The sequence below is a fragment of the Mastigoproctus giganteus genome, chromosome 11, assembly GCF_048544385.1.
Source record: "Mastigoproctus giganteus isolate SK-2022 chromosome 11, ASM4854438v1, whole genome shotgun sequence".
Lineage (NCBI taxonomy): Eukaryota > Metazoa > Arthropoda > Arachnida > Uropygi > Thelyphonidae > Mastigoproctus > Mastigoproctus giganteus.
The window spans coordinates 91,296,510-91,317,619 of NC_143585.1; the positions used below are offsets into that span (position 1 = coordinate 91,296,510).

Sequence of the window (21,110 nt, forward strand, 5' to 3'; positions counted from 1 at the left end):
CCATTTTTTTCTAATTTAACATCACGAGTTACAGAGAAATTTCTGAAGCAATTAGCGCGTTTTCATTGATCGTACCGTTGACTCATTGATTTTATAATGTTTTGCCACTGAGGAGACATTTTCACCATTAGAAATTTTGTCTAATAACTCAATTTTATTTGCTAATGTCATCACCTTCTTTGATATTTTTGTACGGGTTAGAAAGAACTTGTCCACAATAAAGTCACTTTCGTCCATTAACACACTCGAAAAAGTCTGTTTTACACTGCAAAATGGTAGATTTATCACTTTTGTAAGCATATCAATTTATAAATTGATAAATTTATTCAATTTATAAGCATATAAATTAAAAGCAAATGACGAAAACTTCCATTACAAGCACATAACACATACTGAACAAGGATTAGCGAAAAACATCCACGCTCGCAATTTTGTCACCCCTCCCCCCCACCCACTGAGCGCTGTTTTGACCGGGAAAGATAATTTTAGCCACACCCATGTTTTTTTACGGCGGATAATATTCACGGCGCTTTAAAATTCACATTTTTTTAGGTATAATTTTATATTAAATCAGCGATCGCGAATAGCGGGGGTTTACTGTATTACCTGTCGGATGCCCGCAGGGGTCCGTTCTTGGCCCCCTGCTTTGGAATATAGTCTTCGACGACTTCCTTGACACCAACTTGGGGGAAGTAAAGTGTCAAGCCTTCGCAGATGACCTTGCACTGATGATGGCGGCAGACTCCAGGGCCCAACTGGAGATACAGGCAAACCATGCCCTAGAGATCCTACAGATCCAACAATGGGCAGAAGAAAACTTCCTACAAATTGAACCGACAAAAACAACGTCGATCCTTCTCAAAGATCATTAAATATCAGAAGACCTCCGCAAAATTAAAATAAAAGGAAAAACGATAAAGCTTGCCACTCAAATGAAATATCTAGGTGTCAACCTTGACAATAATCTCTCCTTCCAACCTCATCTCAAGCAACTAAGAATAAAAATTAGAAACTACTCTGCACTGGTTGCCTGTGTTATAAGGCATGACTGGGGCCTGAAAAAGCGAACACTCTCTCTCTACTATAAGGCTACATTTATACCATCAATCTCATATGCTGCTCCAATCTGGTTCCACAAGACAGCCATGGTCGTAAATAAAAGAATTCTTGATTCAATCCAGAGATCAATCCTTCTAACAATAACCTGTGCATGCAGGACTGTCAGTACGCATGCGCTCCAGGTGCTGGTGGGGGTTCTCCCACTGGACCTGGAGATTGTCAGGTGTGGCCTGTCATACTACCTATCTAAAGGGATGCCCGTCACATTCATGGGGTACACCATCGAACCTACAAATGACAGAAAGACAGCAAAGACCCGATTATTGGGGCATCTAAAACAAGAATGGCAAACCCGCTGGACAAACAGCACCAAAGGAGAAGTGACAAGGAAATTTCTTCCGGACATACACAAAGTGTATCCTAAATCACTGCCTTGGCTCCACCCAGGACTGCACTCCACTTACATCCTGACGGGTCACGGACCTTTCAATGAAAAACTTGCAGCCTTTCGGCTTGTGGAGGACCCACATTGTCCATGTGGGGAACGTGAGAGCTGGCAACATTTGATGCACCAATGCCCACTGTACGATGACCTACGTGGAATCCTAATCACCAGACTAACTTACTTACCTCAGGACCGGGAACACCATCTCCTGGACAGCTTCGATGTATATAGTGCGCTTGCCAAATTTGCACAAGACTTATTTGCAAGAAGGAGAACACAAATTTCAATCAATAATGCACGCCGTTAGCCCAGGGCTCCCTGCGCATGAGCATCCAAACTGAACCAGACTATGGCCGTTTTGGTGGGACCTCACTCTCTCTCCTAGGATTGAACTTCCATCACAAATGATAGACGATCCGACACCATATATGCGGACTCCTACTAGACAATGATCTCTCTCTGGACGGGACTCTTTCTCCCATGTGCGATGCAACGACTGGACCACATGACCACAGCACTCTGCTGCAGCACATCGCCTGGCGTTCTGAACTGGGCACCTTTTCCCAGTTCACTTTTAAAACTCTATCCCTAGGCAGGGAAGGGGAAGAGATGGGCCTCTGTCTCATCCCCTCCCCTGCCCCCCTTTTCTCCCTGGTGGGACTTACTCCACTGACATTCCTGGGATCGCCTTCTGTTTCGTTCCCATACTTCTACCTGTTCCCCCCAATCTTCAGTGTTCCCCCACTCTACCTTTACCGACCGTGAATGTCCCACTGCAAGCTGCTAAACTTCAATGTGGAAAATTAAACCTAACCTTCATTTAAAACCTATCTTGGCCTTATCTAAACCTCTAGTGTCTACCCCATTTTTTTTTTTTTTTTACATAGGCCCTAGCCACTGAAATCTCAGGAAATTAGGTGGCAGGGCCTGCCAGAGTAAATAATTGTAATACTGGTATACCTGGTCTGCCTCCACGGGGCCAAGTGTGGGCAACGTTGGGCCTCAGTAGGGGTCCAGCGGCTAAATGACCAGATGAACAACGGTACACATGTACAAAATCCATACACTTTTAAATCTCTGACCTCAACAGTGTTCTGTTTCACATGACAATGTATACCACGCAGAGATGGGGGAAAACCCCTGGTGCCATTTGACACGAATACACTTTACACTTGTATTACCTGTCTCCCTGACAACAGAGTCACTGACAATAAATAACTTTGGTGGGACCAGCGCATTCTGCCTTGGAGATTGCCGCTGTATTGCCTGATGCACAAGAGTGAGTGCTGGTGTTGGGTTGGACAGCTGAGAGCCTGATGGGTCCTCCATTTTAATACCTTCAAGGGCTTCTACCCAACTCTTCAAACTCTCATATGTGCCCATCAGAATGCCGAGTTGGCACCTAATTTCTTGACACTCTCTGCACCTAGCAGACATCCACCTTGGCTAGATAATATCCTGTTCCAGAGAGTTCTGCAACCATTGCACAAGTTGCACTTGTGAAATAATGCAAAGAATGCACCAATTAGCATAGGCATATGATGCAAGAAAGCAAGCTTATGCAGCATCAGCCAAAAAAAAAAACAAAAAAAAACTTCCACTTCACCCCTCCGTTCGTTCGAAATACCTGTCCAGCTGAGCCTTAAATTTATTTAGGCTATCAATTAATTAATCATCAATACTACACTATCTAACAGATTCCTACATGCAGTGATTCATATTATGCTATCTAGTTTTACGTTAGGCCTACCTATTTACCACAATTCAAAATTTGAATTCCCTACCACTCACTCTATATGAAAACAGTAACCTACAAAAACTATCTAAATTAAAAATAAACGTAACAAGCATAACTAGAACTACATAGCTACTTATAAAGTACTGTACAATATAAGTATGCCGTGAAGATTGAAGGCAGTCAAAAGCAAAAGGTTTCAGCACAAAATATTAAATGACACAATAAAAGCTCTTTTTTTTAAATTTTTTTATTTATCTAAAAGGCAGGCGTCCAGATATTAATGGTAGGGCAGTGTTGATAGTTACCCACTTCACTCCTATTCTAGGAGTGAAGTGGGTAACTACCAACTGGCTGGTCAGTCAGACTTCAGTGGTGGGGAAAATCAGAGAGGAAATTATCAAGAGTGCAATACAGGATCATTTAGATAGAAACGGAATTCTGAGGAAACAGAGCAAGTTTTTTGCAAAGGGAAAATCATATTAAACTAGCCTGGTTAGTTCAATTCACAAATCACTCTGGCTGTACTGATAGAGTGATTTGAATGTAGGAACTAATTTCAACATTGTTTACTTGGACTGCAACAAAGCATTTAACTCAGTCCCACATGAGAGGTTACCTTATATAAGCTGGAACATGTTGGAATCGCATGGAAAATCCTCTGATGAATGCCGAGGATGGCAACAAAGCAAGTGCTAGAAGGTTGTGATTAATGGTTATTTGACAGCATCAAAGGTTCCATAATTATTTATTAAGTTCCCTTAATAATAAATAATTATGGAATAATTATTTATTAAGTTCCATGTTGTCTTTCTTGCATAAACCATGGCCATTATGCATTGTCCACTATTTTTAATTTTGGTTTCTTTAAATTGGAACAAGAACTTAGCAACCCTTGTGAAACAAACTGAATGGTAAGATTTCTTTTTTTTTTTTTTCTCCAGTCTTTAGAGTTGTTTTGCCCACACAATTCAACAGCAGTTCTTTTTTTTTTTTTTTTTTTTTTTTTGAGACTCGCATTTTCAGCGCATTCCACTTACTGTTCATAGATACAACTTTTTCTCATCCATACTTCATTAATTTATGTAATATTTAATTAAATTATGTACTGTATTTACAATAATAAATAATTTTACTGGTGCAAACATGGTTTGGAACAAACACAAATGACTTTTCAGGAAGCATTCAATACCACTCAATAAGTGGGCACAATATACTTCTAGTTGCAGGCATATTGGACTATAACCATGGCACACTGTAAGGTACTGTGGGCATCAGACAGTGTTTTAAAGAGAGAAGGAAGAGCATTGGCTTATCCAATAAGTGGAGATTGGTTAAGAAGGCTTCTATAACATGCTCTGAGGACTCCTGTGGGAGGTATTCAGAATCTCATATTCAATAAGATTAGGTCTGTTGCAAGCTTTCTTCAAAATTCTTAACCTGTTAGCAGACATGATGATGATGCCTAATAAAATGCAAACAGGGCAGTTTTTTCTAAATTTAAATGTTTACATAAATTTGGATAGCTTTGCATTAGAAATGTCTCCAACCATGACTTCATGCACAGAGTCTGCTACTACAGCATTCAATAGACTTCTGTTCTATGCAAAGAATGGACCAGATCATAATCAAACAAAATTCAAAGAGAGGGGTTGAGATTAGACAAGACCACTTATTGTTTCCGCATAGCCCTATTTCACGTGTATTAAGAGTGAACAAACAATGGAAGAACCACCAGCCAGAAGCCTCATGAAGGACACACAGACAGACAGACAGAGAGAAAATAAAAATAAATAACAGTAATAAATAAATGGGCAGTGGTGTTAAAAAAAAATCCAACCATCACCTAAGTTAAATCGTATATTATTATTATTAGCCATAAGGTGCAAGGAAGTCTGAGGCTTATGCTGCACCAGCTGAAAAAAAAAAAATTTCTGAATTATCCTGAGAGAGAGAGAAAACAAGAGTGTTGGAAGTAGAAGTGAATCACCAAGAAAGAGAAGAATGATGATATCCAGCTCAGGACCCTGGATGTGTCAAGCCCATACTCACCAGATGTGAGCCCCTGCATACACGCAGGCAGCCAAATCCCTAGGGCGGCCGATAGTGCACTTTAAAGAATTTGATAATAGAGAGCTATTAAGTGCTCGATAATTCCTATATTCTATTATATTATGAAAACAACAGGGTTTTGTTGCTCTTATTTCTGTGAACATGAAAAGTTCTGGTCCGACTTAAGGAATGAAGAGAATAATCGCCCCATATTCATTAAGCTTTTTAGACCTTTAGATTTTAATTTTAATGTCAATCTACATAATGTTTTCCTTTCTCGCAGATGTATGGTGTTTGAAGACAGAAGTTGGGTTGAGTGCTCAATATTGAGACCGAGGAGTCTAAACCCTACTGTTCTGACAGTGGGGAAGATGTTTCACATTTTTTGTAAAATTTATATCGCCTTCACAAAGAATTGTTAGCACGTTGGACCAGGAGAGTTGGTTGGAAAAGAAGCATCCTATATCAAAAATAAAGGTAATCCCTGTTGTTTTCATAACTTTAAAGAATAAAATTAAAATGTAATTTAATGTTATTTTAATATAGTGGTCTGCGATGAAATAGCGAACGTGGCATTATTAATAAATAATATTGTATTCTCTAAATTATGTTTAATTTTCATTCACAATGAAAATTAAACATAAAAATAATGCAACAAACGTTACCGTTAAATTAAGAAGTCATACCAACATTCACAATGGGAACATAAACATGACCGTAAACATATTTGGTAACCATGGAAACACAACATGCTCTTCTTTCATACTTCAAAAAAATTGATGTTTGCATGATGACGGATGATAGAGCTGTGCAGTTTATGGTTAAAAATAACGTCGAAGCATACATGTTTTGCATCAGAAAACTTAGAAGTGCAAGCACAGGCGATGGTGGATTCATCTGTTGAACCAGAGAAGGATTCAACAACGGGACTTCCATAACTTCTACGATTGTGTCTTGTTTTAAACCACGTAAACAAAAACAATTAAAGCTTGGAGTTTACAAACTTAGTTGCAGATTTAAGGTTACGCTTACGTAATTCATTGTGAATGGTTTCATTAAATAACATAGGTACAAGGTTTTATGCTTATGTTATGATTAATTTTCATTGTGAATGCGCCTTTATTCCCATACCATTAATCTTAACATGTCTTAATCTTAAATCATCATTGTTTTAATTGTTGACAGAACCGAAAGGAAATTTAAATAAAGAGAGAAATGTGTACAAACGTTATTAATTTAAATATTCACCCAACGATCAATTCTCTTGTCGACTGTTTTCAACATTTTCACAGCAAAAAATTTGTTTCTACCGAGTGAGCAGTGAGGTAAGAAGTATGTGGATGGACATCATCATCAGCCATTTTCAATCCACTGCAGGATGAAGGCCTCTCCAGCAACTTTCCAGTTCCTTCTGTTTTGAGCACTTGCCATCCATTTACTACCCACAAACTCATGAATTTCATCTATCCATCTCCGCCTTTGTCTTCCAGGTTTTTTCTAGCTTCTCTTGGGTACCATTCTGTTATTTTCTTAGTCCATCTGTCATCATGTCTTCGAGCTATGTGTCCTGCCAAAGACCATTTTAGTTCTTTAGTTTTGATAAGAATGTCCTTTACTTGAGTTTGCTGCCTAATCCATGTGTTTCTCTTCTTATCTAACAGTCTGATTCCCAATATGATTCGTTCCATTCTTCGCTGTGTAGTTCTCAGCTTCTCTTCCAGTCTTTTGGTAAGTGCCCAAGTTTCACTTCCGTACATGGTGGGGTGTATACATTGGTTCATTATTTTACGTTTCAGACAAACTGGGATATTGCTCTTCAGTATGTACCTATATTTCCTGAATGCTATCCATCCAAAATTTATTCTTCTCTTGACTTCCAGCCATTTATCATTATTACAGCTAATAACTTGAACCAGATAAGTATATGATTCCACCTTTTCAATTACTGCTCCTTCAATCATAATGTCCCATTCTGTGGCATACTTGTTCATCATTACTTTTGTTTTAGCCATATTCATCTTTAGTCCAAAATCCTTACTAATTGTGCATAACTAATTAAGATTTTCCTCCAATTCTTTGGGATCGTAGCTTATGACAACAATGTCATCTGCAAATTGTAAATGGTTTAGGTACTCTCCGTTCATATTGACTCCTTTCTGCGACCAGACTAATCTTCTGAAAGCTTCCTCAAGAGCAGCAGTAAACAGCTTCGGAGATATGTCTCCTTGTCGAACTCCTTTCTCGATTTTAAATTTCCTACTATCTTTGTCTATTCTAATAAAGGAGGTAGCATTCTCATATATTTTCTTCAAAATCATAATATGTGGGGTATCTATGCCTTGTCTTTCCAGTGCCCGAAACATTGCCTTATGCTGTATGGAGTCAAATGCCTTTTCATAATCCACAAATGCCAGGCATAATAGTGTTTTATATTCATTTGCTTTCTCCATTAGCTGCGATATTACGTGAAGGTGATCCATAGTTGAGAATCCTGTCTTAAAGCCAGCTTGCTCTTTCGGTTGATTCTCATCAAGTATTCTTTCTAATCTGTTTGTAATGACCCTTGTGAACAACTTGTAGATGTGAGATAACAAGCTAATTGGTCTATAATTTCCAATTTCTGATTTGTCTCCTTTCTTATGCAGCAAAACTATGATTGCATTATTCCAATGCTTAGGCGTCACACCTTTTCTAGTGGACTTTGTGAAGAGCCTTGCCAGTTTTTGTGTTATGTCTCTTCCTCCCAATTTTAAGAACACTACAGTAACTTCATCTTCTCCAGGGGCTTTCTGATTCTTCATTTTCTTCAACGCATGTTCTACCTCATCAGGAAGAATATTGGGTATGTCGTATGTGTTGCTAATTTGCAATCCATCTTCCCCACTGCCGGCATCATTCCCTCGCTCCTTGTATAATTGTCTACAGTAGTCTTCTGCTATTTGAATTATGCCTTCTCTGCTGTTTATAAGTAAACCATCGCTATTCTTCAGTTTCAGTATCATTTGTCTTTCTGTATTACTGCTCATGGCTGCTGATTTAAATCCTTTGTTTTCCCTTAATGCTTGTTCTACTTTTCTTGTGTTAAATCTTCTTATGTCCTCTCTGAGTCTCTTTCTAATGGCTTTGCATAACTAGTAGTAGTGGCACATGATGCAAGAAAGCAAGTGTAGGAGCTTATGCAGCATCAGCCAAAAAAAAAACACACCATTCCCTCCAAATGCCTGTCCAGTTCCTCCTTAAATTTATTTAACCTATCAACTTCCACAACGACAGATGGAAGTTTGTTCCAGCAATTAACCACCCGCTGGCTAAAGGCAAATTTCCGCACATCTATTGTACATCTGTCCTTTCTTAATTTGAACTTAGGTCCCCGTAGGTTCGTAATCTGAACAAGTCGAAGAATCTCATCAGAATTCAGCGTGCTCAACCCATTCAAGGCCTTATAGACCTCAATCAGATCACCGCGCAGGTGCCTAGTCTCCAGCCACTGCAATTTGCAGAACTTAAGCCTCTCTTGGTAAGAGAATCCCTTCATTCCCCTCACCAATCGTGTTGCTCTTCTCTGTACACGCTCAAGCAAATCTACATCCTTCCTAAAATGAGGCCTCCAGACCTGTACGCAGTACTCAAGGCGTGGCCTGACCATTGCCTTATACAGAGGGACAATCACCTCCTTTTCCCTGCTAGCAAAATTCCTATATATCATTGACAAAACCCCATGACCCGCCCTAGCAGCCTGTCTGCACTGCTCAGAAAACTTCATATCTGACTGCACAATTACTCCCAGGTCTTTTTCATTTTCTACCACCTTAAGTGTAGTACCACACAGTTGGTACGTTTCTCTGGGGTTACTTCTACCCATATACAGTACTTTGCATTTGTCAAGGTTGAACTTCAGTTGCCACTTCTTAGCCCATCTGCCCAAATTATCTAGATCCTGTTGCAGTAGCACACTGCCATTACTGTCATTAACAACCCTGCCAACCTTTGTGTCATCTGCAAACTTCGACATTAAGCCTGACCTTCAATATCATTGATAAATACACAAAACAACAGTGGACCCAACACCGAACCCTGTGGGACTCCACTAATAACATTAGTCCACGAAGAGCAGCACCCATTGATTACCACCCTCTGTCTTCTCCCACTTAACCATCCTTTTATCCATTGTAGCAACTTACCCTTAATACCATTCTGCTCCAATTTGTACAGTAGTCTTCCATGCGCAACAGTGTCAAAAGCTTTCCTGAAATCCAAGTACATATATGATATCAAAATTATTTTTTGCATCCAGTTCCTTTGTGACCACATCATAATAACCAATCAAATTTGTCAGACAAGACTTTCGCTTAACAAACCCATGCTGTGTTTGAATTATTACTGCAGTCTTGTCTAGATGATCCTGCAATGCATCTTTAACCAGTGACTCCATTATTTTACCCGGAACAGAAGTTAAACTAACTGGTCTGTAATTACTTGTGTCACCCATCGATCCACCTTTGTGAATTGGGGACACATTTGCACATCTCCAGTCCGTGGGAACCTCCCCCGAGTCCAAGGATGCTCTCATAATTATGGCTAAAGGTTTGCTTAGTTGCTTTGCCGCCTCCTTTAAAATAACTGGATAGATCCTTTCTTATGTTTAACTTCAACAATTTCTCCTCCACTTTGCTCTCAGTTATTACAAAATCATTAAGCACACTGCTACAATTTGATAACCTTCTTCCATTTTCAAACTGTAATAATTCCTCACGTGTAAATGTAGATGCAAAATACTCATTCAGTTTGTTTGCTATCTGAGCAGGATCATCAGCAGTCGAACCATCGATGTCAAGTGGACCAATCATATTCATCCCCTTCCTTTTAGAGTTTATATAAGTAAAGAAATCCTTGCTGTTTTTCTTAGCATCTTTTGCCAAAGATTTCTCGTAATCCGCCTTCGCCTGCCGAACCTCCTTTGTGACCTGATTACAGACTAGCTTATATCTGCCACAGGCTTCTGCGTCACCTGATAATTTACATGCATCCCATGCATTTTTCTTCTCTGTCACGAGTCTCATTAGTTCATTTGATAACCATTTAGGCCTAAACCTTGAACGATATTTCTAAATTGGTATATAAAGTCTAGTAGCTTCCACGATTAATTCCTTGAATGCTTCCCACTTAGAATTTACTGTTTGTAACATCGTCAGTTGATCCCACTGTACAGAATTTAAAAAACTGTCTGAGACCACTGTACTCCCCTTTACGGAAGCAAAAACCCTTTCCTTTACCCCTGACGGTAGTTACCTCTTTGAGTAAATCCCACTTCAGCACACTGTGATCACTGCCACCTAGTGGTTCCTTTATCTGCAAATTCTTAATACACGAATGATCACTGCTGATAACCAGATCAAGAGTGTTACTTTCTCTGGTTGCCTCTCGAACATGCTGCTGCAGAAAACAATCATCCAATAAATCCACAAAAGTCTGACTAGTGTGTGAGTGACCAACCCACAAGTTCCAGTCAATATCTGGGAAGTTAAAATCCCCCATTATAAGACATTCTGATTTACTGGCCCACTCTATTTCTCTGTACAATTGTTCATTGTACTCATTCAAGTCATTAGGCCTATAACACACTCCTACTCTTATTTTTCCTTTCGCAGTGCTTATCTCACACCAAACTGACTCAACAGAGCACTGTTCATCTATATTAACTGGGTGCACTTCCTTTGATTTTATGTTTTTCTTAATTAACAGCATAACACCCCCTCCCTTTCTGTCCTGTCTATCCTTTCTGTACTCCCCAAATTCCAGTTCTGCATTCCTTATATCTTTGTGACACCACGTCTCTGCTATCCCAACAATATCCGCCTTTGATGTCTTGACCAACACTTCAAATTCATCAAATTTATTTACTATACTTCTAGCATTGGTATACATGCAAGCATACATGCTCCTATGCCTATTCCTTGTTACCCTAACACATCCCATATACCCAACTATTCCATGATGACTGCCATCCGTCCCTGAAACCCCCAATACCCCTCGCTCCAGGTCGCTTCTTATTCTAATAGAAGTTGTGCAAGAATCACCTTCACCTCTGCCTGCGGTTACTGTTAAACTATTAGTCTTTGTATCCCCCCAAACTAGCAGTTTTCCGACCCACCTAACACTGCCTCGATAGCATCAGCAAATATTCTTGCACCCTTTCTATTTAAGTGTATCCCATCCCTGTAGAAGCAATCTCTCCTGTTAACAAGTACAGTCCAGGCTGAAAAAAATTCTATCCCTTGAGCCTTGCACAATCTTTCCAGGGCCGAATTGATCGACAAGGCTCTCATCATGTACTCCCTCCTATCGTGTCTGGGCAGAATTGCAGACACTTTCCAATTCAACCCTATTTCATGGCTTTTTTTCAACAGTGACCTGTACTTGTTGAGTAATTCCGCCAGTCTCCTACTCTTAATATCATTAGTGCCAACGTGTACAACTATATCACCTTTTGTGCCCTTGAAAGATGATATCCGCTCTACAACGTCATCAACCTTTGCCCCTGGCAGACATACCCTGGTCCTGTTCCACCTATCCTTTTTACAAAGGATGTTCCCCGTTTCCCTGACAATAGAGTCACCAACAACTACTAGTTCCTGTGGGACCAGCGCATTCTGCCTTAGGGGTTGCTGCTGTGTTGCGTGATGACCAAGTGCAAGCTCTGGCGTTGATGTGGGCAGCTGAGAGCCTGATGGGGCCCTAAATTTAGATCTTTCGAGGGCATCCACCCTGTCCTTCAAACTCTCATATAGGCCCATAACAACGCTGAGTTGTGGCCTGATTTCCTTACACTCCTTACATCGCACACACACAAAGACATCCCCCATGGCAATATCATGTTCCATTCCAGAGAGTTCGGCAAACATTTCACAAGTTGCACATTTTTTCAGGCTGTGATGCGTTGGAGAATTGCCCCCCCTCAGTTCTCCCCCGAGTCACAGCACTCCTGCCACTTTGTGCCCGTTGCTTTGCTGCTCTAGTTTGGGGCATGGTAGTTTAAATTAATAAAATCAATAAATTAAATGTCAATAGTATTTGAATAGAAACTATTAAATAGAAACAGTGAAGCGTATTACTATATAATTATGCGTTAGAGCTACCTAGCTACCTCAATTAACAATTTGAATTCCCAACCACTATATCCAAAAACAGTGGCTACAAAAATTGAACGAAATAACGGTTTTACCTATCATAAGTAAAATCCACAAAAACTCTTTATCTAAATTAAAAATAAAAAATAACCAGCGTAACTATAACTATATGACTACGTATTAAGTACAATATAAAATAACAATCATGTAAATAAAAGGCAAACACTTATCGTTTTTGCGGAGCCTGTAACTGACAGCTGTAGCTTTTAAAGAGATTCAGCGCCCCCTCCCTAAATTAAAATAAAATAAGTATACTCAGTAAAATAAGTAACTCAGTATACTCAATTTTCTCCTTGTCAGTGTTTATCTTGATCTTCATTTTTCGCCTTCGGTTCATCATAACAAGTGTTTCTTGACTAATTTTTTCTTCTTTGGATTTCTTTTTCCCTATAGGTTTCTTGGGCTTTATCACTTTCAGAAAGTTGTAATATTCCTCGTCGATATCTTGGTCCTGAGCAGTCTGCAGAAGCTCAAACTTGTTCTTAAGTTCCAGTACATACTGCTTTTTCTCCTCTTCTGTTATCTCAAAGACCTTTGTATTATTTACTCGAGTCAGTTTTTTTCCTTTTCTACATCTATATCAAGTGTACATCTTACCATTCTGTGATCACTTCCAACATTTACCTTATTCAGGATGGCAACATCATTCACAATATATCTTCTGTTAGTGTGGATGAAGTTGATTTCATTAGTTGTTAATCCATTTGGACTCTTCCATGTCCACTTTCTGTCCACCCTTTTCTTGAAAAAAGTGTTCATTACTGACAAGCCTTGAAATTCTGCAAATTCCACAAGTCTTTCGCCTCTTTCATTTCTTTCACCAATTCCAAAATTTCCTATAGTTCCCCTTACTGCGCTGTTTTGTCTTTTTCCAACCTTAGCATTGAAGTCCCCCATAATAATAGTGTAGTGGGTTTTCTGCTCATCTTGAAGACTCTCAATTTCGGTGTACATTTCTTCAACCTCTTCATCATCATGGCTCAATGTTGGTGCATAAATCATTATAACCTTTAGCTTGTACCTCTTAGAAATCTTGAGTATTAGTCTTGACACCACACCCTTGGTGATGTACTTTTAAATTCCAAAATGTTGTTTTTTAAATCTTTATGGAGCAGAAACCCAACTCCACCTTCACTGTTTCCATTGTGGATGGACAACGGGTGAATAAATCATAAATGTAACCTAAGAAACTGTCATGTGAGATTAGAGCTTTTGCTGATAAAGAATAAACATAACAGGTACGTGTTTTCATTTTGTGCTTATTTATTTTAATTTAGTGTAAGTAAACCTTCGGTACCCGCACAGAAAGGTTTAAGTCAAATTTGGGTCATTACAAAGTTTTTATACATTCGAAAAGAGAAAAAATAGTTTGTGCCCTGTAAGCAAAGAATTATTATTATAGGTCCAGATACGTCAGATAGGAAAACAAAACGTCAATCTAGTGCTTTTTATCACAAGCGGAAAAATGAAAGTGATAAGGAAACAGAAAAATTACGAGGATCCATGCTGAAATTTGTAAAGTTGGACATGGGTGACCCAACAGCATCAACATCAGTTGCTTTGGAATTCACTTCAGACAGTAAGGACGAAATGGAAGGTGAAAAATCAATTGACAAGTTTGAAGTTCGTTTGAAATTGTGCCAAGAAATATCAGTGCCTGAATCAAGCTGTGGTGAGGATAATTTAGAAAATAAAACTAATTGTGTTGAATTGACGGCCGAACATGATATAGGGGATCCTTTTAGCTGGCCACCAATTATTGATAATCAGATATTAGAACTCATAATTCAGAAGGGACCTGTTACAGGTCCCTTCTGAATTATGAGTTCTAATAACCGATTATCAATATATGAGACTTTTACCTAACGGTCAAAAAGTTCAAAGAACTTGGTTAATCTATTCTACAAAATCGAATACATGTAGTGTGTTTTGCTTTTGTTGCAAGTTGTTTGCTTTGAAGCAAAACAAAGTAACAGACAGTCAAGGATTTTCAGATTGGCGACATTTAGTCACTCATTTATCACGGCATCATACGAGCGAAGAACATATGCAAAATTGTAAAAAGTGGTATGAATTCAAAACACGCCTTGACAACAATTGTACAATTGACAAACAACAATGGTACTTTGAATCTGAAAAAAGACAATGGCGAGCCATTATTGAAAGAATCATTGCAATTGTCCAGTTTTTAGCAGGCAGCATTTATCATTCAGAGGCAAAAATGATAAATTATATGAAACAAATAATGGAAATATTTTAAAGACTATAGAAATGTTGGCGAAATTTGATCCCATTATCTCACAGCATGTCAATAACATAACACAATCTCAACCTGCTAAAAGTCATATACGCCATGCTTTTTTTTCAAAATGAAATCATAACTGTTTTAGCAAGTGGCATAAAATCAAAAATCAATGAATTTGTAAAGAAAGCAAAATATTTTTCGGTAATTCTCAACTGCACCCCCAGATGCCAGTCACACTGAACAGATAGCATTTGTAGTAAGAATTGTAAATATTGACACTTCTGACGTTGCAGTTCAAGAATTATTATTTCTTGGGTTTTATCCAGTATCGGATACTACAGGGGAAGGTTTATGTAATTATCTTTTAAGTGAACTCTTAACAGATTATGAATTAGATATTCAAGATATGCATGGACAAGGGTATGATAACGGGGCAAATATGTGTGGTAAGCAGGCTTGCAGAACAAAAGTAGTAATATAAAACCTAGAGCCTTTTTTGTACCTTGTGCATCTCATTCATTGAATTTAGTTGTAAATGATGCTGCCAAAGTAACATTTTAAACTTAATTTGTTTAACATTGTTCAAGAATTGTACATGTTTTTTTCTGTATCCCCTTACAGATGGGAAGAGTAGAATAAAAGCAGTGCTACCTCTCAGATTGCAATTAAGTGAAGTCTTGGAAAGTTTAAATGACATAATAGATGATAATTGCAGAAACATGAAAACAAAGCATACAGCTCAATGCTTGTTAGATCAGGTTGCATGTTTCAAGTTCATTTGCTCAGTTGTTATATGGAACGATATTCTGTCAAAAATTGATGTAGTAGTAGTAGTAGTGGCATGTGATGCAAGAAAGCATGTGTATGAGCTTATGCAGCATCAGCCAAAAAAAAAAAAAATATATCACACCATTCCCTCCAAAATGCCTGTCCAGTTCCTCCTTAAATTTATTTAACCTATCAACTTCCACAACCACAGATGGAAGTCTGTTCCAGCAATTAACCACCCGCTGGCTAAAGGCAAATTTCCGCACATCTATTCTACATCTGTCTTTTCTTAATTTGAATTTATGCCCCCTTAAGTTCGTAATCTGAACAAGTGGAAGGATCCCATCAGAATTCAGCATGCTCAACCCATTCAAGGCCTTATACACCTCAATCAGATCACCGCGCAGGTACCTAGTCTCCAGCCACTGCAATTTGCAGAACTTAAGCCTCTCTTGGTAAGAGGATCCCTTCATTCCCCTCAACAATCTTGTTGCCCTTCTCTGTACACACTCAAGTAAATCTACATCCTTCCTAAAATGAGGCCTCCAGATCTGTATGCAGTACTCAAGGCGTGGCCTGATCATTGCCTTATACAGAGGGATAATCACCTCCTTTTCCCTGCTAGCAAAATTCCTATATATCATTGACAAAACCCCATGACCTGCCCTGGCAGCCTGTCTACATTGCTCATAAAACTTCATATCTGCCTGCACAATTACTCCCAGGTCTTTTTCATTTTCTACCACCTTAAGTGTAGTACCATACAGTTGGTACGTTTCTCTGGGGTTACTTCTACCCATATGCAGTACTTTTCATTTGTCAAGGTTAAACTTCAGTTGCCACTTCTTAGCCCATCTGCAAAGTTATGTTATAAGTAAAATGTTGCAGTGCCCTCAATCCAACATAAATGAATCTCTTAATGTTTTGAATGAGCTTGTTAAATTTCTAAGTTCAGCCAGATCTGATGAGACATTTAATAAATATATTAGGGATGCAAAAGTTTTAGCTGCAGAAGTAAATGTAGTGGCAGAATTTCTAGTTGTAAGGAGTAGAACTAAAGTTCGCCATTTTGATTATGAAAGTTCCGAATCATAAATCCAAAAGAATTGTTTAGAATACAATTTTATCTAACAATTGTTGATATAACCTTAAATTCCATTCAGGAAAGGTTTGAAAATCTAAATGAATGTAATAATGTATTTAAATTTCTTTGTGAATTTGGAGAAATGACTGAGGAGGAAATTAAAAAATCTTGTTTCCCTTCAAATTAATAAAGAAAGCACAAGTATTAAAGATATTGATGGTCTTCAGCTCTTCAATGAGCTGATAACATATAGAATTTTGAGCAGTGGAATTGCAGACCCATTAAAAAACTTGACATATTACAAAAAATAACTTGATGTCATCATTTCCTAATATGTTTATAGTTTTGAGAATTTTTCTTACATTACCAGTTAGTGTAGTATCCGGTGAAATGAGTTTTTCGAAACTCAAACTTATAAAAACATATTTAAGAACATCAATGACTCAAGAAAGGTTTGATGATCTAGGACTGTTAGCTGTAGAAAAGGAACTGTGTGAAAATTTAGAATTATCAGATGTTATTGATGAATTGGCAAATAAGAAAGCAAGAGTGAAGTTCTAACTTTATGGGTACATTTTGTTACTTCTGTTTGATATCTTGTACATTTTTGATTTGAATAAAATTAAAATAAATATATCAAATATTTTTATGGATTTTTTACCCCTGTCAACTATATGGAACTGTCATAAAAAACATATTGGTATGCTCCCATGGTTTGGGTTAGGTTAAGTTATGAATCTACTCGTGATCTGCATTGATAGGGACTGCCAAATATCTCTAGCACACACAGGCGGCTAGCAGCCCAAAACCGGCCCTGGAACCATGGTAGCCACCTGCAGCAATGCAACTGAAACACTCAAATTGCTGCTATTTCATTGTTGGTAAGTCAACTAATACTAGAGCAAATATAGGCCAAGATATTTCTGACAGAATTATTTTGGTAGTTGGTTATAAGTACTGTCATGATATTTCCAAACATTTTTATCTAGAAAAACAAGGATCCTGGAAACTGCTGTTGGCAACTCTTTTCAGGGCTTTACAAGAATATAGAAAAACATGAGATAAGATATGAAATAATCTCAGAACTGCCCTTTCAGGATTAAAGTTTAACACACACACAATAAATAGGTCACTTACATTCAGTAGCTCTTGCTTCAACTGTATGTTTTCTTCAATTAGAGCTTTATTCATTAGCTGTACATCTCTCATTACCTCTATGCTTGCAAATGATGACTTCTGGAAAGTTGGATTTTTTAAATATTTAGATCATAAATTTTTAACTTAATAAATCAAGTTATTAACATAATTGATGTGTAAATATTATTTACAAAGCAGCACGAGTTTATATCATTAGCTCATTAGTTAACATTAACTCAGTAGTAGTAGGAGGAGGAGCATATGATGCAAGAAAGCAAGCTAATAAAGAATCAGCCAAAAAAGGGGAAAAAAAAAAAAAAAACCTCGCATATCACCTGTCCATCTCTTCCAATAATTTATCGAATGCTATGAATTTATTTAAACTGCCCACTTCCACAACACTAGACGGAAGTTTGTTCCAACAATTAACTGCCCACTGGCTGAAGACAAACCTCTGCACGTCATCTCTCTCCTGCAACTACCTTTCCCCAATTTGAATTTATGCCCCCTCATCTGTGTAGCAAGAGGAAGAATGCCTGTGAGATGATCTGATTGTGAATGCATTGAGCCTGTTCAATCCATTCACAATCAGATCATCTCACAGGTGTCTAGTATTCAGGTGCTACAATTTGCAGCCTGTCAAAAGGATGGTAACACCATCCTTTCATTCCCTTCAATCTCATTGCGCTTTACTGCACCTATTCTCTTGTCAATCAAACTGTATACGGCATTTTTTCATTCTTCTCCTAATAACAGAGGTGTTGGTCTAGTTATAACACACTGTCAGTCTTTGAACAATGGCCTCAACATGACTCAGCAAAAAAAAAACAAAAAAAAAAAAAAAAACTAGTGAAACAGTAGGATGTTACGAAATTGCAACCTACAAAATATTGCTGAGGTGTCATCAACTGACTATGATATAAAGAACAGCACAAAACAGGATATATTTCAAGTTCAATTTGGCTAGTGATTTTACTATTCGAGGGCTTAGTGTCAGACGTTACCTAAAAAGCTGCATTTTTCTTTTGAGACAACTTTAGTTTAACTTCATACAAATAACAATGCATATCATGTCACAGAAATGTATCTCTCTAGTAGTTAGCTTGGGCTATAAGCACATTTCGAGTAAACCAAGAAAATAGCAAATGACTTTTTTTCTTGGTTAATTACAAAAATGTTTACTACAAAATGATTTTGTAGTTAATGTTGTCTGACACTAAACCCTCATACTGGTATCACTATTTTATGTATTTTGGCACAAATATCATAGCACATAATGAGAAGTGAAATAGTAAGGTTTTAATTGTGGTAAATAAAAGGTTCTAGTCACTTGCTGGGCATATATCTTTTTGTGTTTAGCTAAGGAATTTTACTTTTTATTAAGGATATAACTAATTTAATACTGTGATCGTAACAGTATAGTGTGTGTGTGTGCATTATGGGTGTTTAAGGGCACATAAGCTGCCGGGGCTATAATGCACCTCACAGTGCAGTGTAACATATATCTTGAACTTGATAGCATAAGGTATAATGTAAAATTTGATGGCATAATACGCATCACTGTATTTAGGAATCTATTAGCTTAGTGTAGTGTTGTCATTTAATCAATTCAGTTTATTAATTTTAATTGTTAATTAATAAAATTGTATTTAAATGGAAATCATTCCTCAGACTAGAGCAGCAGAGTAACGGGCACAAAACAATGGGAGCTTTGTGGCTCAGGGGAGAACCAAAGGGGGCGATTCTCCAATGTACCACAGCCTAACAAAATGTACGACATGTGAAATGTTTGCAGACATTTCTGAAACAGGACATGGTCCAGCCAAGGAGGATATCTATGTGTGTGTGTGTGTGTGTGTGTGCGCGCGCTAAGTGCAGGAAGTGAAGAAATTAGGTGCCAACTTAGCATTCTGATGGGTGTTTATAAAAGTTTGAAGAGTAGGGCAGATGCCATCAAAGGAATTAATATGGGAAGCCCGTCAGGCTCTCAGCTATACAACTCAATGCCAGAACTCACACTTGTGCATCAGACAACACAGCAGCAATTACCCCGGGGGCTCACATGTAGTGAGTATGGGCTTGGCAAACCCAGGGTCCTGAGCTGGATATCATCATCATCATCCTTCTTCTTCTTCTTCTTCCTCTCTCTCTCTCTCTCTCTCTCTCTCTCTCTCTCTCTCTCTCTCTCTCTCTCTCTCTCTCTCTCTCTCTCTCTCTCTCTCAGGGGGTAACTTGGGAATTTTTTTTTTTTTTTTTTTTTTTGGCTGGTGCAGCATAAGCCTCAGGCTTCCTTGTACCATATGGCCATTAATAATAATAATAATAATCTCCAAGGCAGAATGTGCTGGTCCCACAGGAACTAGTTATTGTCAGGAAAACAGAAAATATGTTGTGCAAGAAGGATAGGTGGAATAGGACTGGGTTGTGTGTGCCTAGAGCAAAAGTAGATGTTGTTGAGCTGATATCTTTTAAGGGCTCAAAAGGTGATATAGTTGTACACGGCACTAATGATATCATGAGAAGGAGATCTGAGGACTTACTTAACAATTACAGGAAAATTTTGGAAAAAAAGTCGCAAGTTAGGATTGAATTTGAAAGTGTCTGCAATTCTGCCAAGATGCAATAGGAGGGAGTATATATTGAGTCTTGTCAATAAATTTGGCCCTGGAAAGATTGTGCAAGGCTCAAGGGGGTAGAATTTTTCTCAGTGTGGTCTGTGCTTGTGAACAGGAGAGACTGCTTCTACAGGGATGGGATACACTTAAACAGAAAGGGTGCAAAAATATTTGCTGATGCTATCGAGGCAGTCAGTGATAGCTTGTGGGGGGATACACAGACTAATAGTTTAACTAGAGCCTGAGGCAGAGGCAAAAGTGATTCTTGCACTGCTATTATTGGTACATGCAGCAGCCTGAAAAGCAAGGTGCCTGGGAGTTTGAGCCCTGCTGTGGGTCACTATGGAACAAATAAATACATGGGCTGTGTTAGGGTAACTAAAAGTAAGAACATGTGCATGTATACTTGCATGTACACTAATGCTAGGAGCATTGTAAATAAATTTGATGAATTTGAAGTACTGATTAAGTCATCAAATGCAGACATCGTAGGAATAGTGGAAACAGTGTTACTCAGACATAAGTGATGCTGAATTTGAATATGGGCAGTACAATGTATACAGGAAGGACAGACCAGAGAGAAGGGGAGGGGTTTCTACTCTTAGTTAAGAAGCATATTAATCTAAGGCAGTGCATTCAGTTGATATGGGTGATGAGTAGTGTAATGTTGAGTCAGTTTGGTGTGATATAAGCACTGGGAAAACAAAGTTGAGAGTAGGAGAGTCCTATAGGCCTAATGACTGTGATGAGTATAACAAACAACTATACAGACTAATTATTATT

General features: G+C 38.2%; 1 protein-coding gene across 1 annotated transcript in view; it reads right to left on the reverse strand.

Moving 5' to 3' along the window:
* Window positions 1-21,110, reverse strand: part of LOC150078254 (uncharacterized) — a 117,988-nt gene that overhangs the window by 95,035 nt on the left and 1,843 nt on the right. The window contains exon 2 of the mRNA XM_090384670.1: window positions 17,713-17,811. Coding sequence (XP_090240796.1) covers window positions 17,713-17,811 — 99 coding nt within the window. The remainder of the gene's footprint in view (window positions 1-17,712; window positions 17,812-21,110) is intronic.